At 45.9% G+C, this 27,892-nt stretch overlaps 1 protein-coding gene across 1 annotated transcript; it reads left to right on the top strand.

Annotated features, from left to right (window-relative positions):
- Positions 1-561: 561 nt before the first annotated feature.
- LOC112573996 (potassium voltage-gated channel protein Shaw-like) lies at positions 562-27,892 on the top strand. Its single transcript, XM_025254761.1, is given in 4 exon segments — positions 562-2,025; positions 17,800-18,065; positions 26,962-27,728; positions 27,730-27,892. Coding segments are annotated over 4 exon segments (1,617 nt in total). The 5' UTR covers positions 562-1,478; the 3' UTR covers positions 27,767-27,892.

Genomic DNA, 27,892 nt, shown 5'->3' with positions numbered 1-27,892 from the left:
GCCATAACTGCAAGCACCCAAGCGAGACGAAAACATGGCATTGTCTGATGCCAGCCATCAATCCTTCAGACAATGAAGCAGCTGAGAGCAAGTTTCGCATGGAAGCCCCAGCAGCCTGCCTCAGCCATCGGCCACGAAACGTCCGACTGCACGCGCGCCCACGTCACGAGACCAGATAAACAAACATTTGTACAGAAAGCACTGAGGCTGCATGTACATCGTAATCTCTCTCAACTGGGTCAACCACAACAGCTGCATCCCACCCCTCCTCCCACTCCTCGCCTTCATCTTACGTTTCCTTGGAAACGCATAGTTCAGCAGGACATTTATTTTTAAAAACGACAAAGGTGGTATGTACTGGCGACATTCGATTGAAAAAGGTAATCCAGTTTAATCGCCTCCAGTCGATGTTGGCCAAGCCAGTGGCAGAGGCGCTCCCTGACCCAGACACTCGCCAAAGAGGGGACGGGCGGGGGTAAGACTGGGAGGTGGGATGTCACACACACTCTCTCTCTCCCTCCACCAAGCTGTGGATGGGTGTCGCGTAGGAAGGGATGGCGGCCAGTTTCGATCGAAAACCTGCCGTAAAACAGCCGCCGCCGCCGTGGAGTTTCTTGTTACTGGTCCACGTGGTACAGCACGCGCTCTGCGCGCGAGGCCAGCGCGCATTTGCCGGGCGAAACTGCGCTTTTGATCACTTCTCGCCCAGCTCTCGTCCCTTCCGCAGTCTTTCCTTCATACTCTCTGCCACACGCACCCAGCGACTGGAGAGAGAAGCGGGGGAAGCTCTCACGTCCATCCGCTGGCTTCCTCGGCGACGTCAACGGGTTTGTGTTTCTTTAAACATCCTCCCTCCACACTCCTCCGTCTCCCCTTTCCCTCAACGGCCACACGTCTTGCTTCCCTCCCCCCAGCACACTCTCTCTCCCCATCCCCCACCCGGCGCGGTGCTAAGGGAGGCTACTCTCGTTGCGGGTGACGGGTCGGGCGCTCGGCGGTCGAGACCTGCCAGAGAACGGAGCTTGTGTGCACGTGAGACGCTGGCTGGCTTGGCGATGCCTATCGTGGAGGGAGCCTGGGTGACTGGTGGCTGCGCCTGAAGAAGAAAGACTAAAAGCCCTGCCCTGACCCCTACCTCGGTGTGGGTCTGTGTGTACATGCGTGTTGGCAGTTCTGTGCGGACGGCTTCAGGAATCGCCATGACATGGACCTACCCGACGGACGGCACCTAACGGGTGTCCGACTAGAGGGATGCCAGCTACTGTTGCACCGCAGCGGAAGTACAACGAACGATCGTCTTTCAGCAGACGACTTTCTCTGTTGGGTCTCCTCCACCTGTTGGCAGCAGTCATGGCGCGTAGCGTCGCCTTTCATCTTCTCCTCCGCCAGGTAGACTGGCTCGTGGTTGGTGTGTGTGAACTGGGATCTTGATTGTTATTGTTTTCCGGAATAACCTGCCCTAGCCTCTTTTTGTCTCCATGGAAGGCGGGGTGAGTTCCTGGAGTCAAGGTTGTGATCCAGCCGCTGGTGCTGCCCAGCAGGGAACGGTCGCTGTCTTTCTACGGCCAGACGTGGCGAAAGAGCCAGATGAGGGGTCGTGGCAGGACAACAACAATGGCGACGATAGTGGAGACGGTGAGAACATCAGAGGAAAGCCCCCTCTGCCTCCTCCTCCTCCACCCCTTCCTCCGCCATCGCGACCCATCAGGTGGCCACCCGGGATGGACCAATACCCTCAGGACAGAGTGGTGGTGGAGGCCTCGCCAGAGCTGGAGCTGGAGCAGCGGGTGATGCTGAACGTGGGAGGAGTGCGGCACGAGACTCGGCTGTCCACCCTGCGGGCCATCCCCAACACCCGCCTCTCCCGCCTGGCTCACACCCATACACAACTGGCACTGGCCTCACCCTCACCCACCCCTACCACTCCCTCCGTGTCGCCCGCCTCACCTGTCACACCCCCCACTGAGTATTTTTTCGACCGCCACCCCGCCGTCTTCAACGCAATCATCGACTTCTATCGTACAGGTAAGTCAGCGGGTTTGTCGGGTGGGAACAGCAAACCATAAAGAACATGAAGTCATTCATCATCAGACCCTAACCCTCCCCCTTATCCCAAACGCAGCTCGGCTTTTAGCTATAAACACGTCTGAGTTCAAAACAAAACAAAGGCTTGCAAGCACGTACACACTTTCAAACACACACGCATTTATCCACAGCTGTTCACACAGAAACATCTACACGTGCAGGAACGTACACACACGCTGTCTCTCTCTCACAGACACACTCGCGAACAAAGTGCACACAGGCTTACATGCACTCAACTTGTGGTAAGACTAATCAAGCAGGCGCCTCAGGAGACACAACTGTAGTCTGTAGTCTGTAGCTACCCCGGGAATATCTCGCCTCTAGAGAACCCTCGACTGCGCTGTGGTTGTACCAGGAGAGAGCACGAGACCCTCCACTGACTCCTGTGTGTAGGTCTGTGTGCATTGTGTTGGCAGACCGGTGAGGATGATTGTGTTTGTGTGTGTGTTTACTGCTACTGCTACTAATAATCGCAAGATTGCTATAGCGTATACTCATACTCGTAAGGAGCATGCTCGTAGCGCTTAAGAACTAAATCGAGACATGGACAGAAAAACAAACAAACAAACAAACAAACAAACAAACAAACAAACATATGAAGGATGAAAGAATAAACAACAGTACTGATGACGAACTAAAGACAAACAGAAATGCCAAGAGGAAGCAAGTAACAAGGAGTCAGGGTATCGGGATGTTGCGAAAGGAAGACGAGGAGGAAAGTAGCAACAAGCGGCAAAGGATGGAGAGGGGGAGGGTGTGACAAAGGACTGGCATATTGTGTAGACTGTAGACTGTTGTAAGGAGTGATGCTGAAGTCAAGCGTGCATATGTGTAGATATTTATTTATGTGTAATAGCTTAATGTGTTGCTTTGTAATAGCTGCAGTACACGATGCTATTTTGTTTTATGACTTTTTGTGATTTAAAAAGACAAAGAGTAGACATCAAGCTTCCTTTTGGCTACCCCCCCAAAAAACAAACACACAAACAAAAACAAAAAACAGCAACCAGACAAAAGAAAAGAAATTGCACCAAAATCATGATGATGATGTTGATCATCAGTAGCAGCAGCAGCTGATTTCGGTGTGTGTGTGTGTCGAGCAGTACGTGGCCGAGTTATCCCAGTGTCACGCGAGACACGAGAGCCAGAAGTGGTCACGTGCCAAAGATGGCCGGACAGCTACTCCATCATCAGTAAGTGCAGGAGTGCGTGACACACCGATGGCCTGAGTAACATCTGTGGCGTGCGAGTCAATGAGCGGACTGTTGTGGGGAGGGTGAGGGGAGGGCACAGAGAAAAACTCCGACCGCTCTCAGTAGTCCTTGGTGTCTGTTCTTGTGGTCATGCATATCACGTGATCTTTCGTTCACTGACCCATTTGGTGAACTTGCCGACATTGGAGAACGAGTGCCTGAGGAGGCCTGACCATGTGACACTTTTTCTGTTGGCAGTTCGTTTAGGTAAAACTGCTCCCCGTCCTTCCTTCTCTTCAATTCATGGGGTTAACTACGTCTCACGTCTTTCTTGTTGCCAGTTGATAATAGATAACACTGCATCACACATCTTTGCATCGCCAGTTCGAGGGGTAATTACGTAGATCACATATTTTTTTTTAATATTCAAATTCATGAGATCATGTCCGAGGATCAAACCTGTTATAGCCCCTTTCCCAACATGTGGTCAGAGCGCTTTACAGAAATCACGCCTACATGAAATCGTCAACAACCATGCATCCATATTCGCATGTAACACACTGGTAACAAGTAATGACAACACGTGACATTTATGTCCAGTTTATCACAAAATGTCTGACACGATGAGAGCTTTGACCTCAGGTCCTTTATGTCTTCAGACTCTTGAAGCCAACCATTCCAGTCTTTAGACCTCCTTTCCGGACATTCTCCTCTGTGATTTAGGAACTGTCTCTCGTGATTTATGCCCGTGTCCACGTGATGGGAAAGCCTGGCCTGAAGACATTATTGTCCGTGTTATCGGTTTATATTTGCCCAGACGAACTAACGACAGACTTCGCATCCTTTATACCTCCGCGAGAGACGCAGTCGTGTCGTCCTCTGTCCACAGGGAGATGGAGGTCCCGAGCAGTGACTGCCACTACAGAAACCTAATTCGCTGAAAAAGATTGCTGGGGATATGCTAATTTTTCTGCTGGTTGTTGGCTGCTTTGTTCTCAGGATTTCTGTCGTCTGCTTGGCGACAGATGTTGGCGTCCGACTGACTTCTCGTCTGCGTGGGCCATCATGGCGTCTCGCGGGTCGGTGGCCACGAGAATGAAATACTTGTGATCAGGTCTTTAGGGTCTTAGCTGTATAAAAATTATTGCATGAATTTTCCTAATCTTGGAAATAAATGTTTGTTCTGAATCCATGCAAGGAAAATAGGACACGTACATCAATAACAAAAAATAGTGTTCAAGTTGTAGTCAGCGCGAATTGAATTGGAAGGATGGAAGAAAAAACACGCTGGCAGATAAAAATGTCTGGAAGATCTGAAGAAGTCTTAATGTAACTTGACAGTCAACAAAAAATAAAAGTTTCTCATCAGTTATCAGGGTAAAAACACAGGGGATAAGGAGGATGTCGTTTGATCGAGTTAATTTCAGAGGCTGGCTCACGGAGTGTAAAAAAGTTTGTGAAAACTACTTTGTTGCGGATAAATAAGCTTGTGAAATCTCATTGTCTTGCCTCCCACATTTGCCTTCCGAATGTCACGAAACAGACTACTCGAATGTAAAGACACATTTCTCTGTAGTTTTTTTATCTTTCTTGGGAAGAACACAGGAAATAATCATTCCACCGAAAGCCGTTACAAAAATGGATGGCGGTGCGGTCGCCGTCTCTCAGATTCCCATTTACTGAGGCAGTAACGGGCTGGCACGAGGAGATTGCGACCAACATTACATTTGCATTGCCTGTCCCTGGCAAACTTCCTGACAAACCAGCGATGTGGCACCGCCACCCTACCCACCCTACCCCACCCCACCCCACCCCACCCGACCTGACCCCGCCCGACTGTTCTCCAGGCAGAGAAGACAAACCTCCGTGTGACTGCCAGAGACTTGGACATTCCAGACCTCCTTGACAGATGTGGTGTGTCTCCAGGTCACTGTGGTGAGGTTAAACTATGCTGACCTCAGTGACAGTGATGTTGGACTATGCTGACCTCAGTGACAGTGACAGTGACAGTGACAGTGACATTCAAGTAACAACAGTTGTTGCTGGCATAACTCGGGGGTCGCCCTTTTCTATTTTTTCAAAGCTATTGAAATGTTTATTTGAATTCAAATATTAACGAGGAGAAATTCATTACAAGAGTTTCACACTGCACTTACATCTGTCATTTGTTTTCAACCTCCTTCATTCTGTGTGTGAGAAAGAGAGAGATGGGGGAGAGAAAGAGGTGGGGAGCGAGGAGAGAGATTTTGTCAACAATCAACAAAACCGTTGATGTGTTCAGTAGCACGTGATCTTTACGACTGACAAGTCTCTCTCGTTGCCTGTTGTCTCTCTCTGTCGGCTTTCGCCATCTTTCCCTTTTCCTTTTCCTCCAGGCGCCGCTTTTTGTGGCTGATTGCATGATTTTGTCCTGCCGGAGCAATTTGGTTAACGATCATGGCAAATCGATGTCACGAAGAACTGGCGAAAATGAGTTGGCCTCCCTCCTGTGTCCGTCCGCAAACTGGTCTGTGTCTATACACTGGAGTGTCTACACCACTGGTCTGTGTCTATACACTGGAGTGTCTACACCACTGGTCTGTGTCTATACACTGGAGTGTCTACACCACTGGTGTGTGTCTATGTATTGGACTGTGTCTACACCACTGGTCTGTCTATCATATTGGACAGTGTCTATAGCATTAGTATATGTCTAGAACATTCGATTGTCTAGAAGTTTGAGCTGTGCCTGTAGCACTGGTGCTTGTCTATGACACCATGTCCACACCACTTTGTCTACAGTTGTTGGTGTCGTCAGCGTGTGTCTATACTTTGTGTCTATCAATACTGCCAGTGACAGTGTAGACACTGTTGATGTTTATCCAGCAAGCAGTCGTGTCTATTTATCAATTTCTCTGTGTCTATCAATACTGCCAGTGACAGTGTAGACACTGTTGATGTTTGTCCAGCAAGGAGTCCTGTCTATCAATTTCTCTGTGTCTACAGCACTGTGTCTATCAATACTGCCAGTGACAGTGTAGACACTGTGGATGTTTATCCAGCAAGCAGTCCTGTCTATTTATCAATTTCTCTGTGTTTACAGCACCGTGTCTATCAATACTGCCAGTGACAGTGTAGACACTGTAGATGTTTATCCAGCAAGCAGTTCTGTCTATTTATCAATTTCTCTCAGTGCAGTTCTAGAAGCTTCCTCTGTTTAGCTTTGGTCTATTCTCCAATGTTGACATCGACTGAGGCACGGGATCGATAGTGTTTGGCAAGATTGATTGTACCTCACACCTACCTCCCGCCTCTGACCTGCACTGCGCTGACCTGCTCTGCGAATTGCCTTTCACTGTGTTGAAATGAATGGGTTAGTCTATTACAGGGTAGACATTCTCTATTAAAGCATAGACATTGCCGTGGGTTACTCTATTACATGGTAGACATTGCCATGGGTTACTCTATGACAGTGTAGACATTGCCGTGGGTTTATTACAGAACACTAAATTCCGTGGGTCTGTGCTATATCAGACACTAATTTCTGTGTTTTACTCTACTGCAGTTGGTTCCCGTTGGTTTGCACTATTACAAGTGTACTTATTCACATCTGTTATTATTCACCACATAGATTATTATTGGACTCGCTTCGTGGACCAGGTCAGTGCAGTGGTGCAGGACAATGCTAGGTGCAATAACTCTTCCCGAACACATTTTAGTGCAATCACTGACATTACATACATTACAGACATTACAGACATTACATTTACTTGCTGACAGTCCATCCATGCTTTGTAGTTAACAGATTTGATGTCAACCACCTTTAATTAACCTGTCATGTGTTCATGTGTGGCGACATCTGGGATCATTATTTTCCGTCTGATTAGCTCAATGATTTCGTCTGTATCTCGCAATTAGTCAGATTAACAAAACAACTGTTGTGTCGAGTCTTTTAACTCCTCTTTACAGTGAGCTAAAACATTATTATTATTTATTATTTATCTATTATTATTACTAACAACAACTTACAAGAAGCAAGAAACTGTAAACTGTAATGAGTTAAAGTGGGTTTAATAAGAATTTTAAACGATGGGACAAGAGAAGGAGGAGGACAGTCTTTCTATCGTCTGATGCATGGCAACGAGAGGAGGTCAGCACAGACAACCGAAGAGAATGAACGAGGAGGTAGAAATTGTAGAATATCCATGTGTAAGTAGTGCTTACAGTTGCTGTGGGGGCAAAAGTGTAATGATGTTGGCAGGACTGCAATGGGTTTAAAACTGATGTTGGCAGGACTGCAATGGACGTAAAGCTGATGTTGGCAGGACTGCAATGGGTGTAAAGCTGATGTTGGCAGGACTGCAATGGATGAGGGACGCCATCGATTTTGGATTTTTACAGCGCGCGGCAAATATTTATTACTTTATTTAAAGACCTATTTAATTCTGGACAATCTGAGATTTTTTCCCAGACATTTGTTCGTCTCAGTTTACTGCCGTTGGCGATGTCATGACACTGTAGCACGTGCAAGTGAGAGATCTATGGGTGTGTAGACTAATGAGTTCATCCTGTCAGCAAACAACCGTTAATTACAGCAGAGCAAATTGGACTTCCGACATGTTTGAAGATCCACTGGAGTGAAACTGGTATTCGAACGAATGACTTGATTTTCTTGTACTCGATACTATTAGTTATTCATGCAATACTAATAATATACTAATAAGATACTAATTTGTAATATTCGAATGATCCTCCTCCGAGTATGAGATGCATGAAAACACAGAATGGGATAAACAAGGAATTCACTCCGGTGTGGGTTTGTCAGAGACAGAAGCAGACAGACCATCCATGGGACAAAGAGATACAAGTTATATGCTCAATAAATTTATCCCCGTGTGGTGTTGCCCTCCCACGAATTTAATAATATTTGATTGTTGGGAAGATGACTTCACTGACCCAAAGCAATGACACAGTCTTCAGCGGGTGGCTGTGACCTGCTTTGCGGAAGACAGGAGCGGACGATGAAGAAAGAGCATGAAACGAGAGGTTGGCTTGAATATTGAGTAGCATTCATTCCGCGATGCAGATGTCTGGAATTCAGTTTCATTCCTGATGCCAGAGTATCGAATGGCGAGTTCTTCAGTGACATGACAACTGCAGGTGCGCCTGTCACGTGTTTGTCTTCTCACCTGCCTGCGTGGTACATGCAAGAAAATCCGACCAAACAGGGAAACAAACTGGAATTCGATTGGTTGGGGTTCAAATTCTTTGAAAGACATAACACGAGTGGTGCTAGCCTTTGATGTGCTTGTGTGTGTGTGTGAGAGTGAGATGATGTGGGATTAGTGGTTGCGGTGGCATAGAAGAAAAAGAACAAGAGAGTTCTTTATTGTTTGCCCTCAAAGAGAGAGGAAGGTCTTCAAAAAGAGAGAAGCAACAAAAGCAACCATTTTTATGATCACTCGCACAATTGTAAGCGTTATGGAACCTTTGAAAAGATGGATATTTATTTACTTATTTAACAAGCTCGTGGAGGGAACAAACATTTCTGCCTCCTTTCGAAGAATGGCTTGTCTCTCTCCCTGTGCTGCGCGCACCCAGAGGTGGATGGAGGATGGGGGAGCGGAAGAAGAAGAAAAACTGCCCTGCTTCTCGTCTACCGTACAACAATGTTGTCAGACACAGACACACTGACTCACCGCCAGCTAATTGCAAGTTGATAGGAGAGCGAGGCTGACTGTTGCTCCACTACTGGCAGCGAGCGCCTGGGGCCAGCAGCACGGCACCGTGGTTAGTCTGTGTGTGGGCGCCTACAGGCCGGGTACTGACACCCCATCACATGTGTACTTAGTCTGGGCGCCTACAGGCCGGGTAGTGACACCCCACCACATGTGTACTTAGCTTCTGTGTCTGTACGCCTACAGGCCGGGTAGAACACACCCCATCACATGTGTATTTATTCTGGCGCTTGCAACACGCCTTTTATTGGCTACTTTGTGGTAACTCACGCTTCCCCACTTCCGGCTTTGACCTTTTGCCCCTAGCAATTATTTGCTTGCTTCTTGTTCTCTTCATACTTCTACTTAAAGAGACGCAGGCAGCACGGCAAGCATTTAATTTTTTTAGCCATCCAGATATACGAAATGTGATGTCTATGACTCCAGGTGCATCTTCTGAACCCGACGAAGTTATCAGAGGAGGAGCAAGGAACTCATCTCAGAGCGAGGAATCCCTCTCCGATACTAGAAATGCAAAGCGAGCCATTTAACCGGATGTTGTGTTTGTCTTTAGAGCGAATGAGTTATCGACCCCTTGATAGGATGAAATACAATCCGCAGTCGTAGTTTGCTCTCGATCTGTACCCACCATCTGTCGTAACATCGAGCAAACCGCTTTTGTCTGTTGAACACATTGCCAGCTGTATGGAGCTGCTTGCGTCTCGTCTTTCAGACAAATGTGAGTTCAGCCGCGAAAAGTCTGTCGCTTGGGCAAAAATTGTTCAAAGCTGTTTGAATCTGCTCGTAGATTTTTACAACAATCTGCTTATTTTTAAAATACTTGCTTGCAATAACTGTACACCGCCTGCCATCCCACAAACACTAGCTGGCGCCACCAGTCGCTTGCCAGCGCGTTGCACGTGCAGCTCGTCCTGCTGACGCCATGTCTTGTGGTCGGTGTCACGAGGTGGACCTATGGTCGTCTTCACCAGCTACCTCTGTGGTCGGCTGCATGAGGTGGTTACTGTGTAGTCTTTCTCCTGTTGTTTACCTACAGCTGCCAGCCTCGTTTTCGGTCCGGAGGGGGAGGTGTTTACAGTCAGTGGAAGGGAAGGGTAACCGCCACGTCAGCTGGCTTCACCTTGCATCACATGCTGCCTTCCCAATGCATCCACTCAAGCGGCTTTAAACTCCTGGCTTTGTCACGTGACCTGTTTTTATTTTGGGGAGGGGGTAAGGAGGGGTCATGAGAAAGAAAAATAACGGCTGAGCATTTTCTCTGTCTCAATCGTATTTTCCGCTTTCTTTGTTTTTGTTTTGAAGACTCGGTTTACCACACAAGCCCGTGCTTCAGTCAAATGTTTGCATAGATCCGCTCATCATATCCTCCACTTTGATGTTCCTCCTGAATGTTACTACAAGTCTCGTGTTTCCATCATCAAAACAGTTTAGAAAATAACATCCCCCTCCCCCATCCCTACATCCTCCTGGCGTAGACATTAGGGAGATGTCGGGTGGATGCGTGCAAAGCTCTGTTTCACCCCTTTTATCCCAGTTGTCTATAAAAATATGTCCAAGAAACCTCTGGGGAGCAGGGAGCATTATGGGAGGCGTGGAAGCGTTGCAACAGGAAACATCTTAATTCTAGTTTCCTTCAGTCCCTGCGGCAGTGTCTTTGGGAGAAGTATATTTAAATGGAAGTTTGCAAGTATTTCTAACTTCAAAACTTTCCTACAAAACACAATTCTTACTTTTAATGGGAGAGGCGCTAAAAGGTTCTTGTCGCATTCGCTGTCGGCTAGAGAGACATTTGGAAGAGGAGGGGAAGTGGTAGGAAGGTAGGACGGAAGGAGATAAAAACTTAAGGGACCCATTGCTGGACAGAAAACAAGGAGCTGTGCTGTGTACAATATACAAAACTCTCCGCTCTGTGGAATTTAAAGGGAGCAATTCTCTGTAGAGTATAGAGTGCGTGTGGCCGTTGTCTTTAATTAGTTTTCTGTGGGGGGTGGAGTGGTAGAACTTAACTTCATTAGCTGCGAGTGTTTTTCATTTGGCAGATCATAGTGTATTTCGGTTTCGCCATGTCCGCCCCCTGTCCTCTCCAATTTTCCCTCCAGATGCTCTCTGCCCTTTAAAAAGAAAAAAAAACCCCAAATAAAATGTTATTTACAAATAAACATATGACTAAAATATTTGACACATATATCGCTATGGATATATTGTGTTTTCAACAGCTGTTATAGAAAAACTGCCACAGCCCTTAACAGTCCACGAATGCGCGTGAACAGCGTTTCCATTGGAAACAGGTTTTTGTCTGTGACATGACATAACGGCTAGAGTCCTTGCCAAACGATTACCTGGCAGTTTTAATACCATTGTGTAGAGCATAATGAAAAGAATTTATTTAGAGTTAAACAAGAAAGAAAAAACACCGTCAGGTGATCACACTGGCCGTCCCACACCTGCTGTCTCTTCCGAAATTCAAGTGAAGAGGAAGTAAGCAGAGTATGTACACAAGGAGCACAACGGTGAGTGAATGTGTAGTGAATGTGTACAAGTCCCGTTACTGCCTCACCGGGTGTGAACAGCAGCTGATGATCAATACTGAACAACATGGCTACACAGTCAATACTGCACAACATTGTGTCAATCAATGCTGCACAACACTGTCCACACTGTCAATCAGTAATAAATAAGACTGCGACCATTAATTCTACTCAACACGCAGGATAAGAGAGAGAAAGAGAGAAGGAATAAACTGGTTAAAGACATTATTACACATTTCCTCCCCATATTATATCTCACTGACATCAGCAATCAATGTTTTTCTTGGCACTTCTCAAATGTTTGTGTCACATGGCATAGGAACCCTCTCTTGCTTTCGTCCGTGTGCAAATTATCACCTTTTCCTACCTGCAAAAAGAAAAAAAAAGCTCATGTCTGTGATGTGTGGATGTCTCCGTGGACCAGCGCCTCGCAATAACAAACCCGAGCGGCAGTAATAAACCTGAATATAATGAGCAGGATGTCCATCTGATAAAATTCAGCTGAAATAAGTGTTAAAAGTATTTATTGAGCAGTCTATAATAACGATGTCTACAGAATATCAGTGGTGTGGATGAAACCAAAGATAATGCTAAAGATAACAATACAAAGGTCGGTCGTGTTTACATGTTTGTGTTTGTATGAAATGTGTGAAATGTCACTAACTTTATTGACAATATTTTTTATCTTTCGTTGGTGAAGAAGTTTTAGGTCTGAAAGCCGTGTTTTGTATCTGTTTGGGTCAATGTGATGAAAATGCGTTTAAAATAATTTAAAACTTTATACCTTCTTCATGACTCATTATTTGCTTGTATTCGGAATGGATTTTACCGGAAGTCACTAGCTATTTGTGATGGCGGCTGTAGGTCTGTGAAGTCTGTGGCATCACCTGACCAAATCAGCTTCTTGACTTCCAGCAGAGCCAGCCAAATGTATCCATTAGTTTCGGATCAATCTCACGAACCGCCGACCCTTGTTTCCAACCAACTGCCAGACCACTGCGCATGCCCAGTCACACACCAGGCAAAAACTTTTTTGCAGAAGAGTTTAGCGAAGATTGCCGCTGCCGAAATTTTTCCGCAGCAAGTCCGGTGTCTAATCGCTGTTCGATTTTCCTCCCAAAACCGTGGAGGAGAATGCGGTTATAAGGGGCGTTAATCATACCCAGACATACAGTGCTTTCCCTTGAATGAGTGTCATGGCGGGTTTGGAGGGACACAGATATTTACACTGGTCGTTGGCAAATGGCGGGTACGTGAGGAGACGGGTGCAGCCTGGTCTCGGTGATCAGAGAATCGATTGCTGCCTGGCGCCATCTGTGCTCCCCCTTGTCAGGGGCAGATAATGGAAGGTAAATGCAGAAAGCTTACACGAAAAAGGCAGAGAACTCCGTGGAGGGTATTTTTTTTTGTTGGGTTGGAGCGGAGCGACGATAGCAACTAAACCTACTAGTTATGTCTACTTAAGCATGCACGCGCGTGCACACACACACTCACACGCACACACACATACACATGTCCAAAAGGAAAAAGAAAGCGATCGTAGCTCGGGGAAAATTGGTTTGTTTCGGCTCCATTGGCCATTAGAAACATTGGAATCGAATTGCAACTCGCAAGGAAAAACCTACTGGACGTAAAACAAATCCATAAAAAAAAACAAACAAAAAACGAGGGACGGGGAGATAGAGAGGTAAGTGGGAGGAGGGAGGATGGAAGAGCTGTTTAGTCGACGAAGCTCCGAGTGTTTATTTGGTGGGTTAGCTACACACTTTTGTGTTTTCTGACGAGCCAGTCGACTCGAACTGCTTACAACCTGACATCCTTTGGTCCACTGGCAAGAATAACTCTTCACCAAAGAATCTTTTCTTTCGTAGTATAAAAATTACTTTTAATTACCATTCGCACTAAATCTTGTAGGTTGATTTTCTGGGGGCGAGAATCGCCTTGAATCAGCTCTGTCCCTAGTAACCCTGTATTTATGTGTCAGTGAAGTATTTTATTGTCTGTTTATCTAACTTTGCGAAGTGTGGCTGCACGAGAAAGAAGGATGTTCTTCCCATCCTCCTCTCCTTCCCACTCTCCTGAACCTCGAGAAAGTGTCGGACAGAGTCTACAGTCAGGCCTCCGGAAATTGGAGAGTTGGGGTGTGACATCTTTAAGAGTGAGCATCATTCAGTCGTGTGTATTTATTGCTTCCTATTTTCTTTGGAACGGCCTGAGCATCATCAAACAGACAGAACGAATTTGTAATAATTACTTCTTGTGTCTGCGGGTGTCACACATTTTTTGTGGGTGCAGAAACCAAGGAGTGTCTGTCTTCCCTCTCTCTCTCTTGGATATCAGACCAGAGTAGTGGACGACTGCATTGCTTCCCTCGTGTTTATTCACTAGAGTACGGACCTAAGTGAAGAAAAGGCGAGTGACAAAGAAGAAAATTCAGGATGAATAACTTACAGCCGAGAAAGAACTTCTAAGTCTATACTATCATTGAAAGAACAAACTAAAACTTTAGGAAATGTACTCAGTAAACCCAAGGAGCTTTGTGATATTTTCAGGAGATGAAGAATAATGTATTCTACAGTGAAGCAAATGACAGAAGGAGATTGGGCAAATTATTTATTAACAATATTAAATGAAGGGGTAATGAGTATTAGTGGTGATGTTACAACATAAAGAATGGATAAAGTCTGTAGTTATTCCACTTTACAACATGTGTGAACCAAACCAGCCTGGTCTCTGAAGAAATGTTTCTTTTACAAACACACGAAGAAAAGCTCTTACGATTAATTTAAGAAGGTTTATGAAAGAAGAAATTAGATAACAATGAGTAATTGCTGTGAAAACCTGCTCAAGCCTCTTCTATTAAGGGATTGCTTTCTGCCCACAGTTAATCTCTTGTTTAGAATAAACAAAGATTAACTCAGTGGACAGACAGCAATCCCATAATTTAATAGAAGAGGCTTGAGCAGGTTTTCACAGCAATTACTCGGGGTTATCTAATTTCTTCTTGTATGCAGCCATAGAAAAACAAGACAAAGTTATTTTTCGCTTTTATAAGTTTTCTAAGGCGTGCGATAGCTTACACCGAGCAATATTATTACAATATTATTACAAGATTAGCAAGAATGGGGAGACAAGACAAACTGTGGATGATGGCGACACAGATCATGTACAGAGATGTTGAGGCATGTGTTGGCGACTGTAATAACCAGGCGATGTCACGGTTCTTTGATCCTTACGAGGAGTGAAGTAGGGTGATGTTGTCAGTTTAACGCTTTTTCGCTTCTTATTAAGTCGTTAGCCAAGATAACTTGTGAAAAGTGAGACAAGAAGTTCCACTAACACACTCAATCGACTCTAACTTTTTCCTCTTCTAATAATAAATCTCTTGCAAAAGATTCCTGGGAGTTCTCAAGAAAACATCGAGCTAATATATGGGATTTCGGAAGGTTTTCTTTATCTATCATCTCACACGCTAAATGTATCATCAAGCATCATACAAGGACTGTATCCACACTGTATGAGTGTAAAGAGGGATGGAAGGTTCTTGTTCAGTCAAAAATTTAGAGGAATAAGATAATATTTAATGATTTTATCTTACATAAAAAAACAGGAAAATACCGCGAAAGAGAGAGAGAGAGATGATTCGATACCACATTTGTCTTCGAGACATCTCGTCTTTGGACAAGTGAGGTTGACCGGACTACTTTCCGCCATGTTGTCACAGGCTGGCGTCACCCAACCTTCCCCTGGACTAGAAACTCGATGGGTTGGGTTTCCTGGAATGAAAACCCGTTAGTGTCAGGGCAGAGGTGGTGTTGTGCTGATGGTGTCACGTGATACACAAAGGCCGACGATCATCAATTATTCGCACCTCGTGAATACACATCGACTCCGTGCACAACATCTCGCGGGCACGTGATGTGTCAAGTGGTGTCAAGATGGCGATGTTGCGCACTCGACCTCAAATTTCTCTGCCGTCAGTCGAGTTTTTTGTTGGATCATGTGTCAAACATTTGTCGCACAAAAGTCCTTTTCCCCTCTCCCTACCTCCTCCTCTTGTCAGAGCGGCGGATGGCTGACCTTTCGGTTGGAAAACGACGAAGAAAAGATTTTTAAGTGGAAAAGTTAAGCGTGACTTATAATAAACTGTTTTGATAATTTTAATTTGCATTAATTAGTCGCATTGATGATTTTTTAACCCCTCACATGTTGACTATAGAAGGAATACAGTTCATGGTTTAAGACATTTTCTCATCAGTGTATGTATATTTAATATATATTTGGGCTACATACAAATGATGAACACGAAAGCAGTTCGGTGATGATCGACTTTTAATTAAGGACAAACTCTAACTGGACTGCCCTACCTAGGCTCAGACCGGAAATAAGACTGGGGTGGCCGGTTCTTTGTTTGTCTCCCCAACGTCCAGCGGCGTTGGACACAAAGAACGATCGTCCTCAGTGACGAGGCAAACAGCGAGACAAAGCTTCGGACGAGCAGACGACAGGTCACAGGCTCGGAAAAAATATTGTAGGAGCGGACTTCCTGTTGTCTGCTTGCATCCTTAACGGGTACTTCGCTTGTGTGGTTAACAATTGATGAGCCGACATACATGCACGCCACTGGTCACGTGATTCTCACCCCGGGTTTCTTTTCTTTCAATCTTTTTTTTCCCCTTTTCTATTTTTTTTCTAAAGTGATGATGATTAGCGAAGGGACTCGGGGACCATCTACCTGAGGGCAAATTAAAAGTGAATGCTACATCGTTTGCCTTTTCGCTGGTTGCGCCAGAGATCGATGTGCGGAGCGATGGAGCGATGGAGCGAGGCTTTGGCTCCACACAACGCGACTGTTGTCCTGTGGGGCGACAGGCAATCGCTCTAGCAGTCGCGTGCTGAACTTTCATCTCTCTCTCTATCGTGTTAGTTATCTCCTGTCGATGCATCACCAGCCTCCAATCCCTGGGTTCAGAGGTAATGTGTGTGTGTGTCCCAATCCTCGTCTGATGTATCTCTGCCGAGAATGGAGGAGCACGCGCTGGGAGGGCGGCTACAGGCGATAATGAGGAGATCAGTTTCTCGGAGAGGATGCTGTGGTTTGAAACCATCACCGGAGCCAGTACAACCGTGATGTTTGTGTGCAGACATGGAGGATGTATTTTCACCTGGTTGTCTCCTGTCACAACTTCTCTGTGGCGATTGGCAGTTGACCTTTACCTCCATGCTTCACTCTGTCCTTAGCTTTCCCCCTCCATAGACTGGCTTTCTCCTCCATCCACCACCGAGGGCTTCACCGACTCTTTGCTCTAAAATTTATGTTTGCGTGTTTGGCTGAGGTGAGGGGCCGGAGGGGCGGGGGAGTCGATATTCATTTCTAGAATACTTTTTTTTTTGTCTGCAGGTTAAAGGTTGGATTTAGCTGAATTATAACTGAAATGATTTAAATTTTATAGAAACATCGCGAAAGTCATTGCTAGACAGCCCCGACCGGAATACGAATGCATAGTGAGGTATTTGTATTGTATTATATACGAGTATACTCATCAACGCTTGCCATTTATGATCACAAGATGTCAAATGAATTGTCATAATTTTTTTTTAATAAAATGAATCTGATTGACGGATAAAATATGATGCTGATACCTGATTTAAGATCACGTGGTATCATGTGTAATACACGGTTGACTGGGCATTGGACCACCGTCGGTTCTGGAAGACTGGTTGAGTTAAATGTGATTGACTGGTTTCGTCCTCCACCAATAGTTAGCCACCTGGTATTATTCCTGTTTTATATTACGGGATATAAGAAGATATATTTGTTTCCGGCCATATTTTTTAGATTATTTATCCACCTAATTATAACTTCTCCATAGCTCCCATTATTTGAGACCTTAGTTGTTTCTGCTTTTACTCCTTCGGCGACATCAGCGGCTTTGATGGACTTTGTATGTTTCAGTATTGTCACTACTCAATGACACGTTTGACACTCATATTTCGCAATAAGTTCTTTTTTAATTCAATATTGTTCTCTATTTTTCTATCTTAACTATCAGCAGTAGAAAGTTTCTGCAGGTATGATGATCATATTGTTTGCATGTCTCTACACTTTTATAAAAACCCAAGAGATCGTGAACACAACACCAGGACAGGTATTTGCTGCTTAAAATCGACATTTTTGTTTTTGCTTCACTCATTCATTTCCCTCCAAATATCTTAGATCACCGTTAAAATAAATAAACTATTTCGCTAATTATTCTCCACCTTTAATTTGCTCAGGTGAGCTGCACGTGCCGCTGGAGGTGTGCGGGGCGGTGGTGAAGCGCGAGCTGGACTTCTGGCAGATCGACGAGATGGAGATCAAGGCCTGCTGCTGGCGCCACTACCGCTCCTACATCGAGAACCAGGCCATCCTCGACTCCTTCAACCAGTCGCTGCAGCGCGAGTGTCACAACGTCAACCTCGACCAGCTGCAAGGGTGGAACAAGCTGCAGATGCGAGTCTGGCTCATCCTGGACCACCCTCGCACATCCAAAGCTGCCATGGTGTGCATGACCTTTGACATCATTTTGCGTTTTAGCGAATTTTTTTAAAAAACCTTTTGTCCTTTTCTGCATGTGTCTTGCGGTGATTTAGTCTTAGTTGCTGGCTCGAGCAAAACACCGATTCTGCCACCTCTTCTTTTGTCTTTGCTGACTTTGCTGTTCTTTTCTTCATCTTCCTTATATTCATCGACGTCATCGTTATGAGCATCATCAGATTATTTATTGTTTGAGTTTGAGCAGCCCCTCGCCGAACAAACATTTGTTTACCCTAAAACCAAAATTTCCCGACAGATGGACTTCGCACAGAGTCAGATCCCTTTATGCAAATACGAAGCGCAGGGAAGGGGCAAGGGTCAGGGTTCAAAGCCTGGAAGAAGCCTTTCCGTCTTGTTTTTTTTTCTCCTCGCCATTTTCTCCGGCTCTGCTCCCAGGCCGCGTTTATGTGTTTCTCCTTCTGTGCCAGTCCGCAGGGCAGCTTGTCTCATGTTGCCGAGTGAAAAAAAAAAAAGCAGTCGTCGATCGCATAGTCGATCAATCTGCTCCGTAAACCTCCATCGAAACCATGGACTGACATTTTGCTGTGTGAGTCTCAATCGCCATCTTTTGTGTTGTCACGCGACTGAGGTTTCTCCTCTCCCCTCACAGCCACATAATCCATGCAGCTTACACGGGTGGCAACACGGACCGGGTGTTTTCACCGCGGCGGGTGTTCTGGCCGCAAACTGTAACAACACCAGCAACATCAACAACCACTTTCTGGTGCGGGGGGCTCAACGGAAAACCCAGTCACGTGATGGCCTTAAAAAAGCAGATGACGGGGTGGGGAGGAAGGGTGGAAGGAATACGTTCTCGCGTGCAGGGATTCGGGTGGTTACAACCGAGTTCCAGCTGCAGCAGCATGGAAATCGCAGCTGTCTCCTGAATCTCGCCAAACTGATGAACATCTGAATACAGTTTCGCTCGTCTGGTGTATATCGAGTATTATTTGCTCAAGACCTCGCCCAGACCGGTGTTATCCACCCGCTGAATGACTGGACTCAGGAGCACAACACACGGCTGGGTACCCCGGGTAGATGATGAACGCACAATGATTTGGCTCTAGCCATTTATCTAGAGGTTTGTGCATCTAGGGGCTGTCCATTAAATAGTTGATCACAAAAACTGTGACAGTCAAGCTTAGTGAGCTGGATCGAATCCCGACTCCCGCACTTGACATCTTTGAATGTGACCTGCTCGCCATTTGTATTTATACTTTCATTTTCTGTCTGCATTTATATCGGTGTAGGGGCTTGATACAATGGAAGGGAATAAATTTAAGATTTTAATTAATATTTTAAATAAAAATTTTATGAAGTTGTTTCATTTGTGCTAAAGATGTATAATAATAAAATAATAATTTAATAATAAAATTCTCGGCGTCTGGCACAAAGGGTTTAGGGTCTTGGAAGTGAGGCAGTCAAGGCAACGGCGGAAGTAAACAAAACGGTTGTCGACCATCTATTGTCGTTCTTTAATGAAGCCCATTGTAAACTAGTCGATCCCAAAAAGGGATAATTAATTTTTCAGTGGTATAACTTCGGGTATAATTCTGAAAATCGAAAATGAACTTTCAAGAGAACTGCTAACAGGTGTAGAGTGCAGACAGGTAAGTTTTTTAACGGCTACGAAATGAAAGAGAAGGATGGGAAACACAGAATGAACTGAGTCCATGCGCTAGTGCAGATGAATGGATTAAAAAAGGCGAATAATGTTATGTCTGTGCATTGTGTTTAACTTAAACTACAATCCACCATCTCTCTCCCACACAAACACTAGCCACAGTAGGAGGTCTTCAGATGTCTGCTAATTGTCTGGCGTCTGCAAACCCTCCTGTGTTTCTGAAACCCATTTGGAAGCCGAAACCTGAAACTAAAAGTTGCAGGGACTGTTTACTAGCCTGGACTGATGTGTCAGACCCTGTGTATCACGTGGGTCCCCTAGAGGACCAGCCCATTATCCCCCTACTGGAAACTGTTGGCTGGAGGAGTGTTGTCCAGTCACAACCATCTGTGAAGACAGACGACCGTGCGCGGGGCCAGTGGGCAATGGCTTCTCCTTAAACAGATAACAGAACTCTGACATCTCTCTAGCACAGACGTGGAAATGATTTTCTCTGGAATCACGAAAAGTCAACAGAAGCGGAAGAAGGAGAGAGCGTGCGCCGCATGCTTCAGAGTCGATTACACTCATGCGCAGTGCGCAGTTTTCTCTTGTCGTTCAGTTACCAGACCGGTGACGAGTATAAAATAAATTGGATGTTTAAGGTTCGGGAATGCCTACAACGGGCATCACTCGCGAATAACTGACTACTTACAACAGGTGACCCACGACAGGTGTCATCAGACACTTTGCTGTCTACAAACGGTGGACAGCATGCTGCCCCTTCCTTAGTTGCTGAGACCTGCGGGGCATCATCCAGCAGTGGATCAAGTATGGCAGAGAAGGATGAAAAATGCATTAGACTGGAGGGTGATTCTTTTCAAGGGGGAACAATGTAGTTTGTTATTTGGAATTGTTTGTGACACCAGTTCCATTATTTTCAGACAGACCTCGTCTGGTGGCGCTGAACTCGCTTTGTTGAGTCTTGTCATGACCTTTGTACAAAATACTGAATTCCTAGGACAGACATCTATGTGCAGACATGATGAGATGAATATTTCATTGAATTTTTTTACGAACAGCGTCCGGAAAATTAAATATTTTGAATAGAAATTTAGGGGAAGAGAGAAACATGGCAACAGAAGAAACTTGAGATGTGTTTGATGGTGGCAGCGCAGTTCGGTTATTCAAAGCTAGAAGCGATCCGAAGAATAACTTTCTCCAAGTCTGTTCGATAAAATGATTCTGTGCCAAAAATAATCTCGTGGCAGTTACAAAGCAATCAAACCAGCATTGTGAGGGAAGAACAGCAATATTTTTCTTTCTTTCTGAAAGCGTTTTCGTCCAAGAACGAAGGCTTTGCTAACATGGTTTCTGTGTTAACAAAGACAATATGAGTCACTTTACATAACAGCCTGAGACAATATGGCTTCTGGTGTGGCCTTGTCTTTGTTATTTGATGTAAAGTTTCTCACTGTACCCCGACCTCCACTACACCTCTTCCTATGTACTCAGAGTGAGAACTCGGTGGACTACAGAGAGGTCTGGAACATTCCAGTGGGTGAAGTTGATTCGATAGACTCTGACACAAACGAGGAACTTCTGTTTAAAATCCATCCACCCAGGTTTTATTGATGTAAACATTTGTGTGAACTTAATCAGGAATGTGTCTTGTTAGTGCTGTCTGCTCCTTAATTCCCACTGCTTCCCCCTAAAGCACGCGGCGCACCTGTCAGACTTCATTTCATCCCAGCGCAGTCTTCTTACCATGTTCCAGAAAAGTCTGACAGGCGCTAACCGTTGCGCTATCGGGGCCGTCCTGACCAGAGAAGGGAGAGTATTCCTGTAGACAGGAGAGATAACCGTACACAGGAGACTTTCCTTCTTCACTTTCGTATAGGAGACGATCGAATGTGCGTAGGAAGTGGAGTCGCAGTCTTTTTTATTTTTTAATGTCTGGTCAACCTCGTGTGTCGTTTCCGAAGGGAAGTAATACAGAGTTAGAGTTCCGGCTTGCGCATGTCCCTACTGAAACTAAGCCCCGGTGATGGAGGCAGCTATTAATAGTAACGCCCCTCCACGCCAGGTCGATGACCCTGGTTACCGATCCTCCTCATCCTCCACACGCCGCCACTTCATCATCGAGGCTCCAGACAAGGGAGTGTGCTGCCGCATCAGATGCTACTCACTAGGGGGAGATAACCAACGATTGGTAGCGTTTGGTAACTTTCCGCCTCGTAGTACAGGAGGGGGACAACTCTAGCTGCTGCTTCCCACAGAAGCTGTATCCTTTCCGAATTTTGCGAGCAATAAATGGAAAATTTTAATATAATTGACAAGATGGCGGCACTTAAACGTTTGCTTCAAGTCGCGGAAGGGGTCAGGACAGGTCATCTGAAAAGATCAAAACGAGTTTTCTCGCTTTTCAGTGATCGACGAGCCTGAGAAAAAAAGGAGATGAAACCGATGGTTATCAGTTTCCATTGATGCCAGTCTTTTTGTTCTCGAGCATTCGCAGAGAATGATCAACTTTTTTTGTTTCTTTCGATTGAAAGCTATTGTCCGGGAAATCCTCATGGCGTCCTGCCTCCGGCCTCGTCTTGGCGCGAGAAACCGTTTAATGTGAGTGAGCGCCATGCTGGCACTTCCAGCGGATTAATACCGATCAACAGGCGCCTTTTGCAGAAAATGGAGAAATACTTCTATGGTCTGAGCTGTGCCATGATCCAGGCCAGTCTTTACCCTGCAAGTAACCCTGAGGGCAGCAGTTCTACACTCGATGTATCGAGATCCTTTGTTTAGAGCACCAGGAGTGGAATTAACACTGTATAAGGCCTTGTAGAATAGAATTAAATTCCTGGGAAATGTTGTTCACAAATACAATAATATTTAAAATACTTGGCACTTCTGGGCTAGCATTGAGAATAAAATTCTAATTTCTTTAAAAAAACAAACTAACAATCACTACTTTATACCAAATATGGGAATTTCAATTATCTTCAAAGTTTAGTTCTGAAATTGTTTTAATTTGACAAGACACCTGAGGTTCTACACGGACTGAATTTCCACCAAGTCGCCATAGAGACAGATGCCTTATAAAGGATTTTTTGGTGCTGCGCAGCTCTCGGTGTCCAACGAGTTTGTCTCGGGTTTCGTTGGTCATCAGGCGACTGTCGTTCACCCAGGTTCGACAATCACTGCTGCGTAGGAGGACTCCCTCCCCCAGGGACAGGGATGGAGAGAGGCAGCGCCATGTTGTTTCTTTCTAGTCTCCATCATCTTCTCCCAGTAATGAGAGATTAGTTTCACGATGCTGTGTCGGAAAATATGCACAAAGACGAGCCTGGTCCTCTGTGGATCATTGTATATTCTGTTTCTCTTTTCTTTCTTCCATTAATTTTCATTTTATTTTGTGCAATGTCACCAGATGTCTCAGATGTCACCATTTATGTCTCCTATTTTTCTTTCTTTCTTTTTTTATACTTTTGCAGGCAGCATCTCCTACCCAGGCCCCTCCTATACACTGTCTCTTGTGCCGGTCTGTTTCAAGAACTATTGATCGTAAAGTGACCTCGGGGAGGGTTGGGGTGAGTTGGGGTGAGCTGGGGTGGGTCTGTTTGCCCCTGGCTGTATCGTGCCGGAATCCCATGAGGATCTTTAGAAAAGAAAGCGCAGGAGTCGGTGCTAGCTTGTGTGCTGTGAATGACAAGAGAATAATCAGAGGGGAGGCGGCGAGAATGAAGAAAAGTGGTTGCGGGTCGAAGACGTTGTCGCTGACGTTGCTGTAGTTGTTTCTGCTGCTTCGTCTCCTCCTCTTTCGTTTTCTCTTTTTCTCTCCATCGCACAAACGACAATAATGTCAGAAAAACAAAAACGATCGTTCCTATGGGCATCATTCTACCTCACTCAAGTATAATATATCAAAGACAGAATTCGCAAAAAAAAAAAGAAAAGAAAAAACAAAAAATGCAGAGTGGATAAAACGATGTCTCCCCCACACCCACCTCCACTCACACTTCTCTGTGAAGATGCTGCAAAGATGGTGGGCGCTGCACGTCCTCCCTACGTGCATGGCACGTGCAATGCCCCGGCAACAATAACACGATTTCTCGCGTGAAATACTCGTCGGAGGACTTTTCCCGAGGGACCGCAAGTTGATTTGTGAGCCACTCTGCTGCAAGGTGGAGCCACTTGCTGTGAATACAGTGGAGCCAAACAGGTTCTCCTGTGACTGGGGTGGAGTTTATAGAGTCATTGTCGGGTGTCCTGCCATTGCCACACAATGCAGCCACCGGAGACCAAAAAATAAATAAATAAATAAATACAAAAAAATAAAATAATAATCATCGGGAGGTACCGTGACCGGACTTGAGTATCAGGGGGTCATTGTCGGAAGCATCATGCGAGTGTAGGTCGAGTCTGCTCCGATTGGAAAGTCTGTGGAAAGTTACTGGACAGGGTGGACGTAGCACAAAGGTCATAGTGCATCACAGTATCACTACAACGTGGCTAGCACGGCACGTTGCTTTAATGGAATCGCACCCTTTCAGCCAATACTGTGGTATTACAAGTGGAAAACATCCGGGTATTACTACAATGGTGGCACTGTGTGTCACACACTTTCAGCTAGACTTGTGACATCAGGTGTCATCTAATGGACATCACTGCGGGCAGCACTCTGTCAGTCTAACAGCTGGCATTACAGGTGAGAAGCATCACTGCTGTAATGAATGTAACACCCAGGGTATTTAGATGGTGACACCCTGCTAGTGTGACTGTAAAGGGTGCAGCACATGATCTGGATGTAAATATTCCCCTGAGAGGAAAAGACTGTGATGTGGACCCTGACAGAGAACTTCTTGTTGATGGCCGTTTTGTAACAGTAATAGTCAGACTTCAGTGACAACTTGTCGCGAGAGATGAGGCAAGACGCGATGTTTCTTGTGACCATACTCCGATACATTTTAAAGTAATTTATTGTAGAGAGTTTATCGCATGAAGAGAACTGATTCCTGGAAGGACCTTAACCGGACACAGTTGCCACAGGGTCACATTTCCACATGCTTGGTTTCGACGTAGCCGTCACGTAAAGTGCTACGTTGTCACAAAGACTATTGCAGATTGTCATGTAACAACTTCTCAGCCATAGTCACATGGTTGATGTGATGTGTCCGGTTACAACAGCCCTAGAAAGAGGTACATCCATTACATAACACACAGACACACACACACACACACAAACGCATAGTCATAGACAATTTTGACATTATGCAAGTGAAATAACGATTCGTTAGCTTTCATGGCTGCACACATCTCGCTGTCACCCAAACACTTGCAATATGTATTGGTGGCCACGAGGGACATCAACTGAGGTCTGTTGGTTGTTACATGAGATCCGCCTGTCGGACCACAGTCCTGCCTGACTCTTGTGTCTGCGGGTCTGGAAACACGGTTAGCAACCCTCAGACTTGTTTACCGAGTAGCCCTGTAGGCAAGGTCTCTCCGTGCCACTATGCTCACAATGGCTGCGTGGCACAAGGGGAGAGTTCATCGTGATTCCCTCGTGAAACAGGAAATTGGAGGATCGTGAGCAGGACTCAGTGAGCCTCGTATTGGCCCCAAATGACAGGCAGAGCATCTTCTGTAGCGGAGACCGTTTGGTGGTCGATGATCATTCCGGTGTAAACAAACAACAGGGGGACAGCATCGGGTGCTGGGGGATGGGTATTGCGTGGGGGAGTCGGGTGGGGGAAGGCATTCGTTGCTGTGATCTTCTTGTCAGTCGGCAGCAGTTGGCAAACTCATCATAAACAGCAGCACACGTGTGCAGTCAGGTAAGTAAACAGGCAGATATGCAACGTGAAGAATGCAGGCGCGCAGACATACACAAAAAACATACACACAACATATACATGCACATGCATACGCATGCACAAACGTATATACAAATACCAACCATACAGATATAAACATGCTTACGCATCCAGATACAAAGAAATACACATAAACATGCATGTGTATATATATAGTGACTAGTGTGTGCGTGTTTGTGAGTGTGTGCTTGAAATGAAGTGTAAGTTTGAAATGAATGCTTGAACTGAGAGAGAGAAAGATGAAAACGACTATCTGACCGCTTGGCTTGGTTCCCGCAAAACATGAATTAAGCATGAAAAGGCTGTTTGAATCCTGAGTGCAACCTGTCTGCTGCATCCCCAGAGACACATCAGCCGAGGGCGTCCTGCCCGCTGTAGCAGGGTCAAAGTGCAGGGACAGGTTGAGGGATGACACGTCAGCCATCTGAAGACTGATAATCCAGCCATCCCCTCCTCCCAAACCAATTCACTTCCCGGCATCAAATCAATTTGTCGAGGTCCTATCAACCTTCAGCTGCTGGGACACTGACCTCAGTCTGGATAACATCTTTCCCATCTTGCTTGCCGAGCAACACAACTCTTGTATTCAAGTTGTAACAGCCATCGACTTGTGGATGCTTAGAGTCGGTTTCTCTAGGGATCATGGGACTTGTTAACGACACCTCAGAGCGATTGGAATCTGAGGACTGGGCATCCGTCGGGATACCTTCTGTCTAGCTCAACAAAGAAACAGTTTACATGATGTGATGGTTGCAGACGGACATGTTAACAGCGACAGGTGATTCTCACAGGAATAAGTTAAGAGGCGTGTCTGTGGGTTCTTCTTCAGTTTTCTTGTCCCGAAGCGAGTGGATCAGAGAAATTGTACGAAATACAGAAGCGGGATGCTGTCTGCATCATGGTTCATAATTTCAGCTTGGCGAATATTTTTTCAATTGTCTAATCCGTTTCCAGCATTTAACGTTAGTCATACGTCAACCGGACGTTGAAGCCACGTGCTTAATTAAATTTCTGTCTTTTGTTTAAACTTCATGTCTTATACTACTAATGAATGCATTTTTCTGATAATTATGTTATCGTACCTAGCAATTTACTGTTTCCCCTAATCTGGGTGGTTGTACCCCTTTCATTGTTCGAGAAAGATGCCTACCAAACATCACCAGGTACAAAAGAAGTAAACTTGTGACATCACGATGTTCATTAACACATATTTCCGGCTTTCCCATTGGTTGAGACCTTCACATGATATCGTATCCATTCGCTACCTGACTTCTGTGGTGTTGACAAGTTCCGCTAGGTTCTGGTATGTTCCAGACTTACATGACATCTATGTTTGAGACGTGACGTGTTGTTTGTTGAGACTTGCGTGACGTTTCGTGTTTCAGACATACGGCATCGTGTCTTTCCTCTTCGTGGTGACGTCCATCGCTGGATTCTGTCTGGAGACCCTGCCGGGGCTGCAGCCGGAAGTGAAGTACAACGTCACTGCCAACTGCAAGGGTAAGGAGCAGGTCATCGCCAGCGTGATGACCTCTAACCCCGCTCTCAACGCCGTGGACGTCATCTGCACCGTCTTCTTCACGCTGGAGCTCATACTGCGCTGCGTCTTCGCTCCCAGCAAGCTGCGCTTCGTCATCTCGCCCATGAACATCATCGACCTCCTGGCTCTCGTGCCGCTGTACGTGCAGATCATCTTCCACACCTCCGACATGCAGGCGTGCTACATGAACGAGCGCTTCGTCATCGAGATCATGTTCATCCTGCGCATCTTCCGCATGTTCCGCATCTTCCACCTGGTCAAGCACTACCAGGCCCTCAAGGTCCTCGTCTACGCCATGCGCGCCAGCCTTCAGGAGCTGCTGATGCTCTTCATCTTCCTGCTCATCGCCATGCTCGTCTTCGCCACCATGATCTACTATGCGGAGCGGCAGGACGCCACGAGACCCTCCGAGAAGTTCAGCACCATCCCCATGGGCTTTTGTTGGGCCATCATCACCATGACCACCGTGGGCTACGGTGACGTCGTGCCGGTCACTCCTATTGGCTACATCGTCGGTACGGCCTGCTGCGTCGTCGGTGTTCTACTGGTGGCCTTGACCTTCCCAGTCATCTCCAATAACTTCACGCTCTTCTACCAGCACGTCCGTTCGCGCCCCATCCACGCCTCCCAGCACCGAGACCGATCGGTGAGAGAAAAAGGTGGAGGCCGCGGGTTGGGTTCAGCAAGACGAAGAAGAGGAGCGTCTCCTGTACACGCCCACCAGCTCCCCCTCCCACGTGGACCCCAGGAAGTCGTCGTGGCCCTCCATGCGTGTC

The sequence above is a fragment of the Pomacea canaliculata genome, linkage group LG10, assembly GCF_003073045.1.
Source record: "Pomacea canaliculata isolate SZHN2017 linkage group LG10, ASM307304v1, whole genome shotgun sequence".
NCBI lineage: Eukaryota > Metazoa > Mollusca > Gastropoda > Architaenioglossa > Ampullariidae > Pomacea > Pomacea canaliculata.
The sequence above is the reverse complement of the archived record's forward strand: the minus strand, read 5'-3'. Positions and strand labels throughout refer to the sequence as shown.